The sequence below is a fragment of the Sparus aurata genome, chromosome 23 (assembly GCF_900880675.1).
Source record: "Sparus aurata chromosome 23, fSpaAur1.1, whole genome shotgun sequence".
In the NCBI taxonomy this organism is placed as follows: domain Eukaryota; kingdom Metazoa; phylum Chordata; class Actinopteri; order Spariformes; family Sparidae; genus Sparus; species Sparus aurata.
Window position 1 is genome coordinate 28,360,802 of NC_044209.1, and position 18,508 is coordinate 28,379,309.

Consider the following 18,508-nt stretch of genomic DNA (forward strand, 5'->3'; position numbering starts at 1 on the left):
TTTTCAACTGAGCCTCATTAAGTCAATAACTCAGCAGAGAAGTGTTCAGTTTACATGATATGACCTTTATTGAACAAAAAAAATGAAGGATGACAGCAGTGAGAACAATTCAATGCAAATGTTTGACCAGCAGGTGTCACTGTGTCGACTGTCCAACACACCTCGGTGTGTCTCAGCTGCAGGTTTCTCTCCTTCAGGCAGGAAGAAGATAAACTGAGGTTGTGTTCACTGGTTTCAGGAAATCTGTACCATCATCTGGACGCAGCCAGAGTGCCACTGTCCTCCACAAAGACAAAACACTGACGTCAGATCAGCCGAAAAACAAGGAGACATCTCTGAAGAACGTGAGTTAGAAGAGGTTGAACAAGTTTCTCCCGCATCATTAATATTTAATAAATCACATCACGTCTTCCCGTGTCATCAGCACTTTACTGTGAGTGAATCAGAAGATAAGTTGAGACGTCATCGCTGTTAAAGGCTTCACTCCGACAGACGGGTCCAAACAATGAAGGACAAAACGGACAGCAGACGAATACATTTGTGAAATGACATAAATATGGTGGAAAGCCTCAACAGAGCTGCGAATGTTCTCTTTTTCTGACAGTTCCTATTTTCTCTTTCTATTTTCTCCTGATGGAAACAGGAGAAATACCCTCAATTTAAAGATAATTAATACAGTGATTAGTTGTAGTCGGAGCTGCAGCGATTATTTTGATAACTGATGAGTTGTTTAAGTCAACGTTCAGGTTAAAACATCAAACATTCTGGTTTTCGCTCCTGAAATTGTGACGAGCATTTGTCACAATCTCTTGACGTTTTATCGACTGAACTAATCAATGAAACTAATCAGCAGATTAACTGATTAATGACAATAATCGCTAGTTGACACCCTATCAGAGCCTGAATCCTCAATATTAGTTTAACACCAAATATGCCTTTTTTTTTTTCAAACTATATATGTTTGTATCTACACCACCACAGAAGAAGAAGTCAGCTCACTCTAATTAACAGCGTGAACAGCAGAACTGAGTCCGACTGTAAACGGATTCATCAATAACCAGCAATAAACAACATCAGGGTCTGTAAATACTGTTAGGATTGTCGAGGCAACAGGTAAAATAATTAAAAGTAACAGTTTGATTAGTTTAGAGGCAACAAAACAAAGATGATCTTCAGCGAGGATCACCGGGTCGGATCAGAACCTCTTTACAACAACAACAACTCCAAGATATTTTAAAATGACTGAACGGTTCTTCACAGACACAAAACAGCTTTTTTTAAAAAGTTTTCTCAAAAGTTTAGTTTGACATTAAGAGAAAATAACTTTCAACTGAATCCTCAAGCTCACAATAATCGTGCTCAGATTTAATTTAATCAAGGAGCGAGACGTGATTATAACACCAGATCTGGGTTATAGTATTTTAAAAATGTTTTAAAAACTTAAGTAGCGGTTGCAATAAAACACTTTATGCTGAGATGACGAATGACAAACTGAAGTCACTTTAATCTAAATCGATCTAAATCAGAAAAAGCTGAGCTGCAGTCGAGGCTCCGAGCATTTCCGACAGTACGAAGCCATAAAAACAAAACACTATCAGGAAAAATAAGAGGAACCAAAACGCAAACGCTCCCCTTCAACGCAGACACCGTTTGTGACGAGACACAATTCGATCTTTGTGCTTTTTTTCTGCATTTCTGTTGTTGCCTCAGATTATCAACTGAGCTCCAAATCCTCTGAATTCACCCCAAAACTCAGACAGACAAACACACTCAGACTGGTTTGTATTTTCGGTGAACTGTCCCTTTAAATGAACAAGTGTAGAAGGCGTAGAAGAATACACGAGGACGTGCGACTTTCACAGTGACGTTTTCATTTAGATAATAAAAAATAATAAAGATGAGCAGCAGCAGATTGTAACATCTTCGCTCTCCTGCCGCTGCCAAAAAAAACGTAACCCATCTATTATTCTGTGGCCTCCGAGGAAACAGCGAGCGTCCCGAGAGGCTCGTCACTACGGCTAAATTAAGACGATGCATAGATAAAACAGCCAAATTTAAAAAAAATAATAATTAAAAAAAGCTGTAAACAACCGGCCGACCTCATCAGACGGCCTGAGAATCAAACTAAAAAGCCCAGAAGCTCCAGCGCGGCTCCGTGAAGGCTGAAGAAGAGCCGGATCATTGTTGGATGATTCAGTTTCTGCTCAGCTGTTTGTGACACTGTTGGTCCAAACTGACAGAACTTTATGTAACGTCTGGATTAAAATCTGGAGCGATCACATTTCCTCCCAGACGGTCGGCACATTCACAAGCACCCGAGAAAATAATAATTAGCTCAGAGAAAAATCGTTGAGGAGGTTTTTTTTTCTTGTGTTTGTGTCGGCGGACAAACGATGAGATAATTTAATAAAGGTGAGGATGTAAACGCGCTGAATCTGCAACGCTCGAGCCAAAGCAGCAGAATTTAAACTGATGAACGCAGCAGATCTGAGGTCAGATCTGACAACGTTTATACAGATTTGTCTGCAATCCTCAAAGAAAGTTTCCTGCAACAGTAATATCTGTGTTCCAAACGACACCTTCTCCGTCTGCTGCGTTTAACTACATTTTAATTCTAATGTCGGCCAATTTTGTCCCATTTCTCTGAAAGTTTCTGAATGTCTGGAAAACTCCAAGACAGAATTCCATGTTTTCCAGATTACGCAGGAGACTTTGAAGAGTTACAGACAAAACTAAATGTTATCTGGAAGTTGACGGTTGCCGAAGAAATTCTGGGGAGAAATGAAAATGATGATTTTTCCTTTTTTGTCCGAACGTGTCAGCCTGTCAGTCGCTCAGCTGTGACAGGAAGTTACCACAAACAGAAGTGGAGATATCGGAGCTGGTGTGACGAGCTCTTTATGATCCGTGTTCACGATCCAGCTTTTAATACACGAGCACCTTCCAGCCGGAGTGGACGAACGAGCAGCCGAAGAAGAGGCAGTCCACCGCCTGGTCCACCAGCCAGTCGAACACCACCTCCCGGTTCCCTGAGCCGATGGTCACCCGCAGCTTGAAGTTGCCGCCCTCGCTCAGGTTGTTGTTGCTGATGGGGAACAGGTTCACCACCTCCATGTCGAAGGTGATGGCGGAGCCCAGCATGATGGCGGGAAGCTGGTTGGTCATCTCTTTGCCGTTGACGAACACGGCACCTGAACATCCAAAACACAACCACAACGTCAGTTTAGGATGAAAACTACACGGAACAATTCATTAAAACCACTTTGAAAACTCTTTAAACTCTTAAATTCCCTCAATCGATCATAACAACGGTTTGTATATTCTCCTTTCTTGAATAATGAACACTGACATCCGAGTTATTTCCTCTCACACAGGCGCAGAACGTACAGCGAGCACGTCAGCTGGCGTCCTTGCGGTGCGTTCAAGTGCAGCTTTTTGGCCGAGACACGGCGACTTGAGGCGATGCAGCAGTCGCAACTACTTCTTTGATTTTAGTTCCATGTGACGGGGCTCTGTTGCTGTTTTTCCATCACATCTGCCGGCCGAACTCTACTGGGTTTGACTTGGCGCTGCAGGGATTTGCATTTCCTCCACAGCTGGACTACCTGCTTGACTACCTGCTTGAAGGTGTGTCAGGTGTGACACGCTTGTCTCGTCCCTGCAGGACAATCGAAGAATCACCGCTAGCAAAGACAGCGTTAGAGGAAACGTTGTGTTTTCAGCAGCAGTAACTAAACTCGACTCCTGAACCAGCTGAAAGTGAACACGATGGAACAGTAAAACCCAGCGGATGTTTGAAAGAAGAAAGACGGCGAGAGAAACTAAAGAGATTCAGTTTGAAGCTACAGAAGTTGTTCAGTATCGATTTTAGGGGGAGACGGCGCTTGTTCCGGGTCGGCTGCAGCCACAAGAAGCTGGGAAAACTTCAGTAGAGACAAAAGAAATGAAGTTGTTTGCGTCGGCGTACCGTTGGTGGAAATGCAGACGGCCTGGTCTCTCTGAAGTGACTCCGCCCCCTTCGGGCTGTCGACACACACTCCCAGACTGTCCCTGCGATCCATCTGACTCGTTGCAGAAATCCTAAACACGAAATGTGAGACAACAACACTGGTTAGATACATTCTCAAATACATACATCAGGATGCAGGCCAATAACAAATCTATAGCTATAAAAATACATGATGTAATAATCTCAAAGATCTTCATAGACAAAACTGTCTGTGGCTGAACAGGAAAGTTTTACAGTTTTATTTATCTGCTGTATTTCTTTTTAGTGTCTACAGAGAAAAAAAATGTAATTTTCAGCTTTTGTTGAGAGCGGATCAGATTGACAATATGTCAGAAAAGTTTATACAGTTTTAAACAGTATTTAAACATCATAAATACAGTTCAAAACAGTTTAAAACACTTTTCTGGGAGTGATGGAATGAGGAGGAGATGCTGAGGCTGCACACCTGTAACGTCTCAGCCAGGTAACAACCTCGGGTTAAAGTGTCCTTCTGATCTTAGACTCATAAAATCAGATCACAGTTGCCCACATAACGACTTCTTTATTAGGACGATAATAGTTTGTTTTTCTTTTCATAGTTTACCATCAGGTGTCGCCAAATCAACCCGGACACAAATCGTCGACACTGTCACGTTAACATTCATTCAATCAGTCTGCAGGAATAAATCGATCTGTAAGCGTCAGAGTTTGTGTGTTCGTACTTGAAGGTCAGCGTCTGGCCACAGAAGTACGTGGGTGCGTTGGAGTAAAGGACGGGGCAGCGCGACTGGGAGGAGTCGTTACGCAGAGCGATGTTCCTCCTGCTGCTCAGGATGTAGCCCTCAGTGCCCGGACACCACTCTGCATGATGAGACCACACACACAAACACACATCAACAAATGTCGAGTCAGGGAGGGATTATTGTTTGAATTATTTAAAAGGCTCTGGGAACGACATCAAAACTGGTCACAAACTGTGTGTGTGTGCTCAAGTCCTCACAAAGAGAATGTTTTAGGTTATTTCAACAGAAAATATGTAACTTCACATCATTTTAGAACATTATAATGATCTGAACTGTCGACAAAAGTTGTAAAATCTAAAGCAGATAATAAATAAACATTATCATCATTTATAATACAACTTGCTCGTCCACTGAGGATCATTAGACCTGAGAAAAGTCATTTAGTGTTGTTAAGACCGGCTTAGGTGTTTCCCAAAACGGCTCGGCTGCCGCACCTACTTTATATAATAGTCGGGAACTCCCTGTAATAATTCAGGTACGGTGGCTGGGATGGGTCAATCCAGGGGATAAAGGGATAAAAGTGTTTTTTGGGAGTATCGACAGTGAGGAACGGACGTGCAAATACGCCTCAGACGGGCGTTTCCCTTCTGTTTAAAGTTCAGAAAACATTCTTCTACATCCGTCACTTTTATTATTCTGGTGTGTTAAAACATTCGTGTGTTTGTGCGTTAATGAATTCATGCTGCAGTGGAATTATTCAAAGCTGTGAGCAACACAAACCACATTTATTGTAACATAATGCAGAGAGACTTCTCCGACTATCAGTGCTGATGATTAGTCATATTATCAGTTTGTCTGTTTTATAAAATGTCGATCAGTGTTTCATAAACAAACTAAAGAAGAGATATTTTCTGTCTCAGAGGAGGAAAGAAACCAGACAATATTCAAACTCAAAATCAAGCAAAACAACTGATCTGTTATCAAGATAACTGGTGACTGATTGCAGCTCCACCCACCGTGCGGTGCGAGGGTGGTGTATCCTGTCTGCGGGACGCTCCAGGGGCTCCACTCAGTGCGACCCTCCCCGCGGGCGCAGACCCTGAACAGGTAATCAGTGTGAGGGTCCAGGTGGAGAACCAGGAACTCACAGTCCCGACCGATGTAGGCGTCCTCGTACTGGCTCCCCCCGCTGCCAGACCGCCGGTACTGCAGCCGGTAATCTGCCGCTGCGTAGTCCTCATCCACCTGACGCACACACAGAACAGTAACGCAGGTGTTGAACATGTTTAACACAGGTGAGTATGTTGTTTTATTCCACTCCCCCTGTTCTGACCTTACACCAGCGGACCAGGATGCCGCCCGGTCTCTCCTGCAGCTCTTCGATCTGGACGGGCGGGTGTGAGGAGACGGAGCCGTGGCGCGACACTCGCTCCCTCAGGAGGCCCAGCAGGGAGTCGTCCAGCTGGGCCGAAACACTCGGCACGTCCACCAACGCTGGTACCTCTGGAAGACTGGAAAACACACAGAACCGGTTAGAAACCATATCAGGCTGCTAAAACAAAACACCACAAAGCACCAGATTACTGTACAGGACAGTTACAGCCCACGATGCGTCTATAAAATGGCAAAAAGTGTGAATAATGTTCAATAAAGATTCTTTTACGGTCAGAAATCACAAAGAAAAGCAGCAAATCCTCACGTTTAAGAAGCTGGAACCAACAAATATTTGATATTTATCAGATAATTTGTGTTTTTGCTCGCTGGATGAAACACCTGCAGACACACCGAGCGTCTCCGTCCTACCTGTCCAGCTGGATGTGCATGGCCTTCTTGGTGAAGCTGCCCAGCTTGTCCTCCTTCTCCCCGAGACCACAACGCAGAGCTGCTTCCCCTGAGACACACGGAGACATTTCATTTTAATACATGCAAGACATTTCTTAATTGATTGATTGTTTAGTCAGAGTACAGATGGAGATATAAACCTACCCTCTCTCAGCAGCTCGTCGGCCTGGCCCACCCCGTGCTCGATGAGACTCTGGCAGTCATCGAGCGGTTTGACGCTGTCCGCCTCGATGGTGTCGACCTCGGCCAGCAGAGAGGTCAATCGCTCCGTCAGCAGCCGACTTGCTGCTGCCTGCAGCTCTGCAAAGTGCCGCCGGAGAGCCTCGCGGGCCTGACCCGAGCTGCCACGCACCTGGAGAGCACAGAATAAAGGGAAGACGGTTAAACCACTGGACAGATTAAAGTTGGTTCATGTACAACATTTGCCGAATTAACAAGAAGGCTCAAGTCATTAAGAATTTGTCGGAGAAATGTTTCACAATCTTCATAAAGTTTCTCCTAACTCAACAACTCACTAAATTGAGAGTTTTTTAAAGGGAGTCTGGTTAATTTTCTCCAAGACATAGCCTATATTGTGTCTTTGTAAAATGTGACATGTTTAGCATCAATAAAATGTTGTCTTCCTTCTAAATAGAGTGTAAATGGTGAAATCAGTGTTAACAGTTTGTTCAAACAGCTGCTGGCAGGAAAGACTTCACCACTTTTTACAAGGAAACAAACAACTTCATGTTTTGCATTTTATGCTGAATTTACAAGAAGGAACCAATGATTTAGAATTCATTGTAGATTTAAAAAAAATGTTTTTTAAGTTTATCCTCAAGCAAAAACTCTCAAAATTGTGCGATTTCTTAAGGGAGTCTGGTGATATTAATAACTCAAGGTCTAGATCATTTCCTGTTGGTGGCTCGGTTCCTTCTGAAGACGTTAATCTTTAAAAACGACTCAAATACATTTTCAACGATGCAGTTTTATGGCACAGACTAAGAAAGATATATCAGGCTGTGATACACAAGTTCTGTAAAACTTCTACTACTACTACTGCTGTTACTACAACCACTACAACAGTACGAGCACAAACTGCCCTCAGAGTCGCTCGTCAGGAAGCTTGCTGGTTTGTCATCAGCGGTGGGGTTCTTGTTTCAGTTCCTCTTTACAGAACACACTTTTATATGCACACACACACTCATACACACACACACACACACACTCATGCACACACACCACACACATTCAGGTCCCAGCATTTCACAATGAGCATACAAAGAGAGTGATGGAGAGATATCAGGAAACGGAAGCTGATTGATGGCTGCCGTGCTGATAAAACACGGACAGTATGATGATGAGAATGGAAACACACACACACACACACACACACACACACACACACACACACACACACATTTTCCAGGATACACACTGGACATTTTCCTCTGGAGGCGACACATCACTTCCTGGCGGCTATCAGCGCGACACAGACGACCGATGGATCAATATTTTGGGCGTCGGGGAAAAAATCACAAGTCAGACTAAAAATATGAGCGAACAGGGAGGAGCTGATCTGACATCAGGCCAAACAGACGCAGACAAAGAGGTTTCATAAATGTTTGGACGACTCCTCTTACAAGGACGAGAAGCTGCAGTGATAGCATTGTCCGAGTTTCCAAAAACACACATTTATCTGCATGTGTGTGTGTGTGTGTGTGTGTGTGTGTGTGTGTGTGTGTAATGCTTCCTGGATTCCTGTAATCTGCTGCTGAGCCATCCTCACTGTGGGAAAGAAGCACCATCACACACTAGATCCAAGATAATGTGCGATGGAGCAGCTGGGATTGGGTGGAGGCAGTGTCACACTCACAAACACAAAACATCATGTGTGTGTGTGTGTGTGTGAGACTTCTGGCCTAATTTAGAGAATATAATCTCTTTACAATATCAAAAAATAGTCGATTTTAGAGGCTGCAGATTGTTAAAGTAGGACAGCACCGTTAAATACTTGTACAGGTGACAGTTTGTAGTTTTACTGGCAGGTTTAAGTCAAAACACCCTGAGAAGAAATGACACTTTTCACATTTATGCTTCAGTTTTTGTACAAATAAACAAACTGTGATAAACTGTGTTAACGTGAGAGCTTCAGAGGGGCCGACTGGAGGATTTTATCACCTTCAGTTAAAACAGTCGCAGCTTTATTCTGATACAACTCTCAAAATAAATCCAGAAAATCAACCGCTGACAAAACCCACAAGTAGCAGAGAAAGCTGAAAGACTGTTGAACAAAACCAGAGAACAAAACCTTCATTAAAATTTGGTTTTACATCAATTTAAATGTTGAAGTTAACTTGTAAAATATTTGTTTGACAGCGGAGTCTTCTGGTCGTGACTCAGCAGTAAATACGTCTGGGAGGAAGAGAGGATGAGCAATTTATGACTAATTCATCTTTTCCCTTTTGATATTCACTCTCTCTCTCTTTCTGGATCCTCTTGCAGCAAACCAACAACAAAGACTTTATCACCACTGTGGAAACTGGTCTGGGACCAGTTCAGCGGTTTAAGCTGTGGATCCAAAAATGTGGTCCCCAGACAATTAAGTTATACATTAATTACAGATGGAGTTACATGAGAAGAATCTTAAATTCAGACCACAGCTGAATGTTTTTAAGTTGAGGAACAGTGAGGATGAAAAGTCTGAAGCCCTGAGGTTTAATAGGCTTCTGTCAGTGACGCAGACAACAGACATCATCTGGATAAAACTGAATATTAATGCATTTTTAATAAGCTGTGATAGAAGGAAGCGTTGTGAGCGTAGCTGACGACGCGGCTGAGCTCTGCAGAATCTTTAATTTGGTTTAAAACTTTATTATTTTAAAGACAATACGTTTCTGGCTGCATCCAAATATCTGGACTTCACGAATCGCGTTGGCTAGAAATGATATTCAACCACATCATGATACATCTAGACAAATACATTCTTCAGACTTGACGTGATGACAGTGAACATGTTGCGGTGCGCTCAACAGAAGCCCACGAGGGGCTCAGTCTGCAAATCAGGAGGGAGGAAATTTGGATTCAGGCTTTGCTTGTGCTGCAGCGATGCTATAAAGCTTTTCTTTAATTATTAGTCACTTCAAACAATATCTCAGCTAAACATGGATCACCTCTCCATAAAAAACTCCTCTAAAGTAAAAGTATTCAAGTGGAAAGTACGGCCACAAAACGCTTCATGGATGCAGCTTCACTGAACATAAAATGCCTCCATACAAATATATATAAACATCTGGATGTCAGAAATGGAGACTCAAGACTCAACACGTCTCATCAGGCAGAACTCTCTCCTCTCAGACTTTGTCAGTTTTCAGCTTTACGTCGAGTTGAGTTGAGTTGAGTCAGCATAACGAGGAGCGGCCTGTTGAACTTCTTTTTTGAAAGGTCACATTTGTGAAGAGTGAAGCGTCGAGGGACTTTTACATTCCCTGCAGTACGTCTGACCTGTAAAGCTCGTATTTCAAATGATGCTTTTTTCCCCTCTGCTTCTCTTACAAGTTTTCAAAAGTACAACAATTAATAATATATAGGCTACATTTTTTTTATGTTAGACGTCATTTGAAATCCCTCTGCTTATAAAAATAAGTTAATAAGCTGTAGTTTATGCAGCCCTGAGGGTAAAAAAGGCTCAGATGTAGCAGGCAAAGACTTTTCCCTCCTCTCTGAACACTTGTGTAACACACTACGTACTGCAAGTGACATTTATGTTGTCGTCTTCTGAACTTGGACAAACAACATCCACTCCAGGCCCGACATGTGTGGCTCTTGTCTACGTTGCGTGACTCTACACATGTGCAGCAGCTCTACGTCATGTTGTTCTTCTTCTCTGTGTTTATTGGCGGCTGGCGAACCAACGTTAAAAGGTGCATACCGCCACATATTGTGTGTAAATGCTGCACTTATTAAGTCAAATTAAGCAATTTGGCTTCGTATTATTGGTTTCGATTTATCGGCTATAATTTCATTATTATGATATATATCGTGCATCCCGGCTTAAAGGTAGGATGTCAGTTTGATTCTCCTAATTCCCTCGGCCAATTACTCTGCTAACCAAATGACTAAAGGGCCGGAATGAGGTTATTAACGGGTCGCAGGTGGATCACGGGCCGCCAGATGAAGAGGTCTGCTAACAGTCAGCATATTGACACACGTGTTCAAAACCTCTGGATATTAACACGCTTCTGTTTTAAAGGGATATTCCGGTGTAAGTTTAATCCATGGTCTAAATCACCGTGAAACTGTGTTAGACTCCCTCTCGAGAGATCAAGTTAGCAGACCGCTAATTTACGGAGTTTTATCAACCTCAGAAACGACCGCACGACAACAATACACTGCAGTAAATGGATCCAAATATAAACCGCCACCAAAAAGCCACAAATAATGCTCAGAACAGCACCAAACTTCAGCAACAGTACAAATAGGGTCTCAGCACATAGTCCGGGGCATCTAACCTCCGCTAGCTTAGCTGGATTTCTATTGTGAAGCTAAAAACAGATTTCAACTCTCCTCCATCAGCTTCCGGGTCGGGGAAGTCCCGACGCGACGATTACCGAGTGCGGTTAGAAATGCTCAATTCTGTTCTTTTCCCTGTCCGCTCTCGATAATAACTGTTATAAACTGGCAGGTAAGACACATATGAACTTTGATTGCTTTTCCATGGAGTCATAATCATACATTTTCATCCATGAGCCGCGGAACTCTACTGCACTCGGTAATCGACTCGTCGGGACTTCCCGTCAACAGGAAGCTGCTGCAGAAGAGTGGTAAATTTAGTCAGCTTTTCAGTAGAAATCCAGCTAAGCTAGCGGAGGTTAGATGCCCCGGACTATGTGCTGAGACCCTATTTGTACTGTTGCTGAAGTTTGGTGCTGTTCTGAGCAATATTTGTGGCTTTTTGGTGGATATCAACACGCTTCTGTGTTCAGATCCTACAGTTAGCGTGTCATCAAGCATCACGTGTATAATTAATCCATTCAGCAGTGGTCGGGATGTTTCACACAGTGTGTTGTGCTAATAAACCAACAGACCGACCGACATCACCACAACAGTACCGCTTATTCAGCTAGCATGTTGGAACAAGTGAATAATAATAAACGTAGAGAATCAAACCTCAAAACTTCCTGTCACTGACCAAAATGTGTCAAAGTTAGCATCAGTTGTCTGGACAGGTTTCAGCACAGAAAATATTCAGACAGCATCTTGTGTTGGTGAAGCTGTTGAGGTTAAACATCTGAGCTGGAAGTCTGAATTTCTCCCCTCTGAGGATTTCTGTCCGTCCAGCGCAACAGGAAATAGCAGCATTGTTTACTGTGAGCAGCTGGAAGGGTAAATCTAGACAGCAGGAGGAAGGAAGAGATAGCAAAGAGAGACGGAGGGAATATATAAACTCTCCTGGGATTCAGCCGGGTCAGGGGCTAGCACACTTCATACAGGCCCGGCCCGGGTGATTTTATTTGAATTAAAGAGCATGTGTGAGGGTGTCAAATGGACAACGATGGTGGTCGGGCAGGAAAAACTGTGTGAAATGTGTATATGAGGTGTGAACAGATGGCGGTACCTGTTTGCGCGCCTGGTTGAGGCCATGCAGGCGCTGCTGCAGCTCACTGCGGTAGTTCTGGGCCGCCTCGATGCTTTCCTTCGCCTCCTGCAGCAACGCGTCCACCTCCACAGACATCCTCCCGCCTCCTGACACACACGAGACACGAGTATTTACAAAACACAACCTGAAACCAGACACACACAAGCTCCCGTACCGAGTTTACATGGAGACATCAGTGTACAATGTCCTGAAATATGCTGTTGAAGGTTTATTTGCAGGATATTATGATATTATGGATATTAAATGTCTTCATAACTTCATAATTTTATCTATTACACATTTGTTATAGTTATCATACGTCAGTGCATCCACCCTGAACACCTACCTACCAACAGAAATGTAAATTTAGATCATTTTGCCATCGAAAACGATCCAGGCAGCGACTGATCATCCTCACAATATATTCCTCAAGACAGGGTTGCAACTTGATTATCAGACTGTGTGATGCTCAATGGAGATAATGCACCACGAGGAAAATCAAAATGCATGTATAGCACAGCATGCAGAGTGTTTTTGACAGGTAGAGGATGTGCAGCACCAAGAAAAACCACTTCCTCCCAGCGTAGAAACCAACGTATCAGTCCGTTAACAGCACGACTTTATGACTGACTTCAGCATTCAGCCGCAGCAGCAGCAGTGTGAGATAAGACTGACATTTAAATTCAGTTTGGATAAGAACCGGTGATACAACACAAACCTTCCTTACACAAATAAAACGTAGAATAGGTGAACTCATGATACGATACTGAATAAACCCGGTGAGACCCGGCTGTTCGTGGCCGGTCATTTCCTGTGACCTTAAATCTGTTATCAGAGATCGTTAAAATAATGCTGCTGCTCTGCTCCTCTGGTTATTTTGGCTGCGTTTGAATGATAAAGTCGTTCAGTGTGCGAGCAAGGCCGATAAAACAGAACAAAATAACATCAACACGCAGCTCTGTCGGCGTTAATGTCACCGACACTTGAGACGGTCTCCAACAGTGTTCACAGAAGTGTTATGATTGAGGATTGTGATCAATGTTGTGGTAACGTGATGCAGTAATATATTACTTTGAGAGGTAACAGAGTAATATAACACGTCACTAATAACCCTAACCGACCAAAGTGAAGCGTTTATTGTTTCGCCATCCACACTAGGGGTGGGTATTGGCAAGAACCTCGCGATACGATATATATCACGATACTTTGGTCACGATACGATACGTATCACAATATCACGATATTGCGATATAAATAAAGATGAAAACACAAGTACCTGTATATGTACATCAGATGATATTGATCAGAGGACAAATTGAGTCAAAACTATTTCATTCAAAACAGCCTCTCCGGGCAGTAATATTCTCTTTGTCCAGCTCGTTGTTCTTGCTGTCTCTCTTAACTTTGAAGCCAAAGTGCTTCCAAACGTCAACTTTAAAATGCGGAGGCGTTGTTAACTTGCCATCCATTTTGCAAAGACCTCAGCCACTCTCTCTACTACAGAAATACACCCGCTGCACAGCAGAGTCGCTCTTTGGCGATATATCGATATTTGGAGTTGAAAAATCGATATTGTATTGGGCGGCAAAGTATCGCGATATATTGCCGTATCGATATTTTTGCCCACCCCTATTACATACTAACATAAACATGTTAATATAGGCTATGTGTGTTTAATACAGCCGAGAACATAAGATATTTGTCTTGTCATGTCACTAAAGAAGTTATATTCTGTTGTATTTCATATGACTGAGCTGACAAATACAAATATTTATATATAATAATATATAATACATCAGTGTTCAAGGACATTTGTCTATTTAAAGACATCCAGGCCATTTAATGTCTCGATTTCTCTTGTTCAACTGCAACAAATATACAGAATATACAGACAAAGTCTCACACACAGAAGCATTGTAATAAAAACGCCACGCTGCTGCACACGTATCGAATTCTCTCATAGAATTAACGTCCTCCTTAGAGCTGAGAGCGGTGACACAACCTGTCCCTTCTCTGTGGTCGGCAGCGCTTCCTTTACAGCGTGTAAAGAGGAAGTCGCTAACAGGCCTCATGCTTCTGCCACATACAGTATGCACCACAACATCATCATCATCATCATCATCGTGCATCTCCCATTATCAAATCCATAATCAGTCAGTGTCGGGAACGTCTTTGCTTGTTTCTCATCCAGAATCTGACGTCAGGCTGCAGATTAATAAACCCGACGCACCAGATGGTTTGTTATAAAGAAGCATCTGGAAAGGCGCCACGAGAAACCGTTTGGAGAAGGACTCACGCTTTCAAACGAAACCTTGGCAAGTGATTGGACGAACCACCTGTCCATCATCAGTTATAGCGGGATAACTTTAACCAATCAGATCACCAGTAGGAGAGCGCTAAATCAAACTCTTATCAGAGCTAGCCGAGAGAAGAGTAGAACATCTTTTTCATCAATATTTATTTACATTTATTCTTCAGTTTTGATATAACTGGTCCAAAAAAAATCAAATATTGGTAATGAATCAATAATTTAAGTCATTTATCAAGCAAGAAGCAACGTTACGACATCACTGTGGGTTCTGAACATTTGTGAGCCTTCTCCACTGTTTTCAGACATTTTATAGACTAAACAATTGATTAATTAAAAAAATAGCAGCCCTTAACAACAAGCAACTGATGAATTTTGACAGACAGTTGCAGTTTTCCCTCTCCACTGAAACAAGGACAACACAGTAATAATGACCTTTGTGGGATGAGTCAACTGTAAGACTGCAACTGCAACAGCTCAAAACTAAAAACGTCAAACGGTAAAAATGCCCTTTAAAAATTCCCCAGAGCCTCGAGGTGACATCATCAAACGTCTGCTTGGGTCAATCAACAGACCAAAAACCCAAAGATATTAAATTTACTATCAGAAATGACAAAGAAAATAAACAAATCCTCACATTTGATGAGCTGGAATCATACAAAAGTCACTGAAACAACTGGCTGTTTAAAGATATTGGTAGATTCGTTTTATTTTGAAAAAGAAAATCACAATTTCACAATTTACTTGAGTAAAAGAAGCAAACCACATATATGTTGTAACTTTACACTTCTTGACGTTCAATTTTCAATTTTATGTCGTTACCACTCTGTGATTATGGACTGGTTGGTTTAGGCACAAAACCCAGTTTGTTATGGTTGGAAAAAAGATTACGTTTTGGCTTTTACATACCTGGTTCTGCTGGAATATGTCCGGACGTCTTGTTAAAAACATCCAGTAGTTTCACGCTTACATGCAACCATCCCCTCAACTTCTCGACAAGTGAGGCGGCTCATAAAGATGCAATATTCATATGATATGACGCATACTGCAGGAATGTTAATACAATATGTATGACATGTACAAATGTGCGTATATCCCGTGGTTTGCAGAAATGTAAAAATGCCAACATTTTATTCTGGCGACGGTGCTGCGATCCCACACAAACACAGAGCTAATAAAGTGGTGACACCAAACAAAGCTGCAGTATGCATTAACACACACATGAATGCAGAGCAGAATTATGCAGGCATGCACTCGCTTTGACATAAACAACATGCACACAGACACCCCCTCTCTCTGGCTCCTTTCTTTCTGTTAACAAACTTCCCACACGGGCAGCTTTCAGTCGAGCTATCACCATCCGCCAGCCGACACAGATTTTCTTTTTCGTCCTCTAAAAAAAAAAAGAAGGGCGCTGGCACTCTCTCCCTTTAATCCTGCTGTTTATAATCCCTCTCCCTCTCTCTCTCTTTCCAAACCCGACTAAAGACTCAAGTAGAAGCAGGCACTTAGCCAAGCAAACATTAAGCTGGTTTACTTAAACACAGAATAAATCTTGTCTATATGAAACGGGTGTGGCTGGAAATAAAAACCTACTCTGTCTTTATTATTATTCTATAATTCTCGCACGAGGTAAATCCACAGTCAGGGAGTTGTCATCAGTGTGCTTTTCAGAGTATTTAGGTCAAACTGTGTGGATTGATGTCCTCCTGTCCTGCTTTCACAGGTCTGTCACACTGTTTACACTGTCAGAAGTGTGTGAAGTGACAAGTCTCACATGGGAGAGATGCCTAAAAGAAACTTTATAAGACGTGAGAAAAGACATGAATCTGACATCACACCATATTCAAATCGCTGTCGCCTCGTCTGAAGCAGGCGCACAAGCTCAATCACACGTCGACAGCATAGATAACATCTTTTCAAAGATGCACAATCTGTCCTGATATCTTATCAATAACATGTTTTATCAAACCAAAAACCACGGCTGGAAAGTGTCCCGACATCTCAGCAAAAATATTCACTTCTGTCGCCACAAACAGGCCTGAAGATGCCCCGGAAAGATTTCTGGTTTTGATTTTTTTTTTCTGTTTTAAAACTAGTCTAGAGCTTACTCTACTCTACTCTACTTTGCTGTGAAGCTCCAGAAAAAGGTTGACACATTACCCAAACATCTCATAAAAAAATTTCTGTTTCGTCGCCACAAACGTCGCTGGAAATGTCCCTGACATCTTATCAGTAAAATGTGGTTTTGTCTGCAGAAACATGGCTGGAAAAGTCCCGACATCTCAGCAAATATATTCAGTTTTGACACCACAAATCCGCCTGAAAATGTCCCAAAGTGTCGTCATAGATTTCTGGTTTTAACACAGCAGACAAAAAATAAAATGTCTCCATACAGAGGAAGATCCTCTGGCTTTCACGGATGACTGCGTATTGACTGAATAATAACTTTTGGGTTAAATATTCCTTTAAAACCATAAATATGACAGCTGTGACTACAAAGTTTATGAGATGCTGTTTTGGAAGCATTCAACACAAACCGCTAACTCTCATGCTTCTGTCCAGACAAAAACCTACAAAAGAAAAGCTAATAATAGCACAAATTACACTTTGTTTTTGATGTTGTGAGGCACTTGAACGCCTCACAGTGACATAATCCACATTTACAGGCGTCATATTTCAATATATGTCACCAGAAAGGAGTTTAAAGAGGTTGCATGACATTCCTTCAAGCATGCTGCACATGCTCTGACTAACAGGAGAGTTATGAGAGGCACTCAAGTGCAAACCACATCATTATTATTAGAGCAGACCAGTGACAAGACGAGACAACAGGAGACATCAGACATGTCTCAACTGGTTCACAGCAACTTCCGTATTTTTTAAAGTTATTTTCATCAAGTTAAACCTCCGCCCACCATCACTGGAGCTGCCATATATTCTCCTTTTTGAAGCCAAAGCATGTGAAATGCATAATTGCTTAATTTAATATGCATATTTTCTTGCTGGGATGTCACGAGGAGGCACATAGTCCTGATAATCATAATTCATCTGATGTGTGCAGGGGAAGTGCTCCCGAACTCCGTTAAGAAATCTCGTGTTTTTAAGTTTACGGAACAGTTAGACAAATTAAAATACATCACAATTACATGAACAAGAGTTTTCCTAAATATTTAACATCTGTATGTAAATTCGGCGTAAAAATAGTTCAATAAGCAACATGTTTACCTATGAAATGTCAACTCCGAAAGATGGTTGGCGCTGCTCGTCACGGCGGATTTTGTTTGAAGATGATGATGACAATAACAGACAACTAGCATAAAAAAATGTCAGTATCAGCTGTAAAAGAGGCTGAGACGGTGCTGCTGGTGTAGCGGGGAGACGGTGTGAGTTATTCAGAAGAGCTACGAGTTATGAGAGGCAGGTAACGAGACGACATGACCGCACTTTAGTGGAGTTTGGCGTTACTTTCTCTCAGTAACGTTACAAGACAGGAGGAAAGTTGGGGCTAGCTTGTGGCCAAAGACAATGAAACTCGGCTCATGCTTGAGTGAGTCAACACAACACTCCCCTTTAACTACGACTGAAATCAACAGCTAATCGGTTTCATTGACAGGTTCCCCTTCTGTATGCGGAGAGTAAGTTTCCAAACGTACCTGTTTTAGTGCTTTCTGGTGGCCATTACGTCCTGAAAGTTGTGAATCAGCTCGCAGCCGCCGCCGCTAGAATCTGCCCAAGTTTGCTCAAGTCCAAAAATGACACTTCCGAGGCTTTGGGCGTAACAGCCAATCACAGGCGAGATAATTTTGATTGACAAGTATATGAGTCAATCAGATTGAGAAATATCCAGTCGTCCCCTCCCTGATTAAAAGACCCCTCAGATCAAGGTGGAGCTGATGAAATACATCCATGTGTAATCTGGATTTATATTTAATTAATAAAAACATACATATAAATTATATTATATCATAAAACACAACATCAACAGCGCTCTTACAACGACACTGTAG

General features: G+C 42.3%; 1 protein-coding gene across 1 annotated transcript; it reads right to left on the bottom strand.

Annotated features, from left to right (window-relative positions):
- Positions 1–44: 44 nt before the first annotated feature.
- Positions 45–18,252, bottom strand: LOC115575916 (cytokine receptor-like factor 3). Its single transcript, XM_030408338.1, has 9 exons — positions 18,155–18,252; positions 12,170–12,297; positions 6,718–6,925; positions 6,535–6,622; positions 6,065–6,242; positions 5,748–5,976; positions 4,711–4,849; positions 3,968–4,080; positions 45–3,191 (listed from the first exon to the last, which is right to left on the bottom strand). The coding sequence occupies exons 2-9, from the start codon at positions 12,284–12,286 to the stop codon at positions 2,926–2,928; spliced, it is 1,338 nt and encodes a 445-aa protein (XP_030264198.1). The 5' UTR covers positions 12,287–12,297; positions 18,155–18,252; the 3' UTR covers positions 45–2,925.
- Between the last annotated feature and the right edge of the window lie 256 nt (positions 18,253–18,508).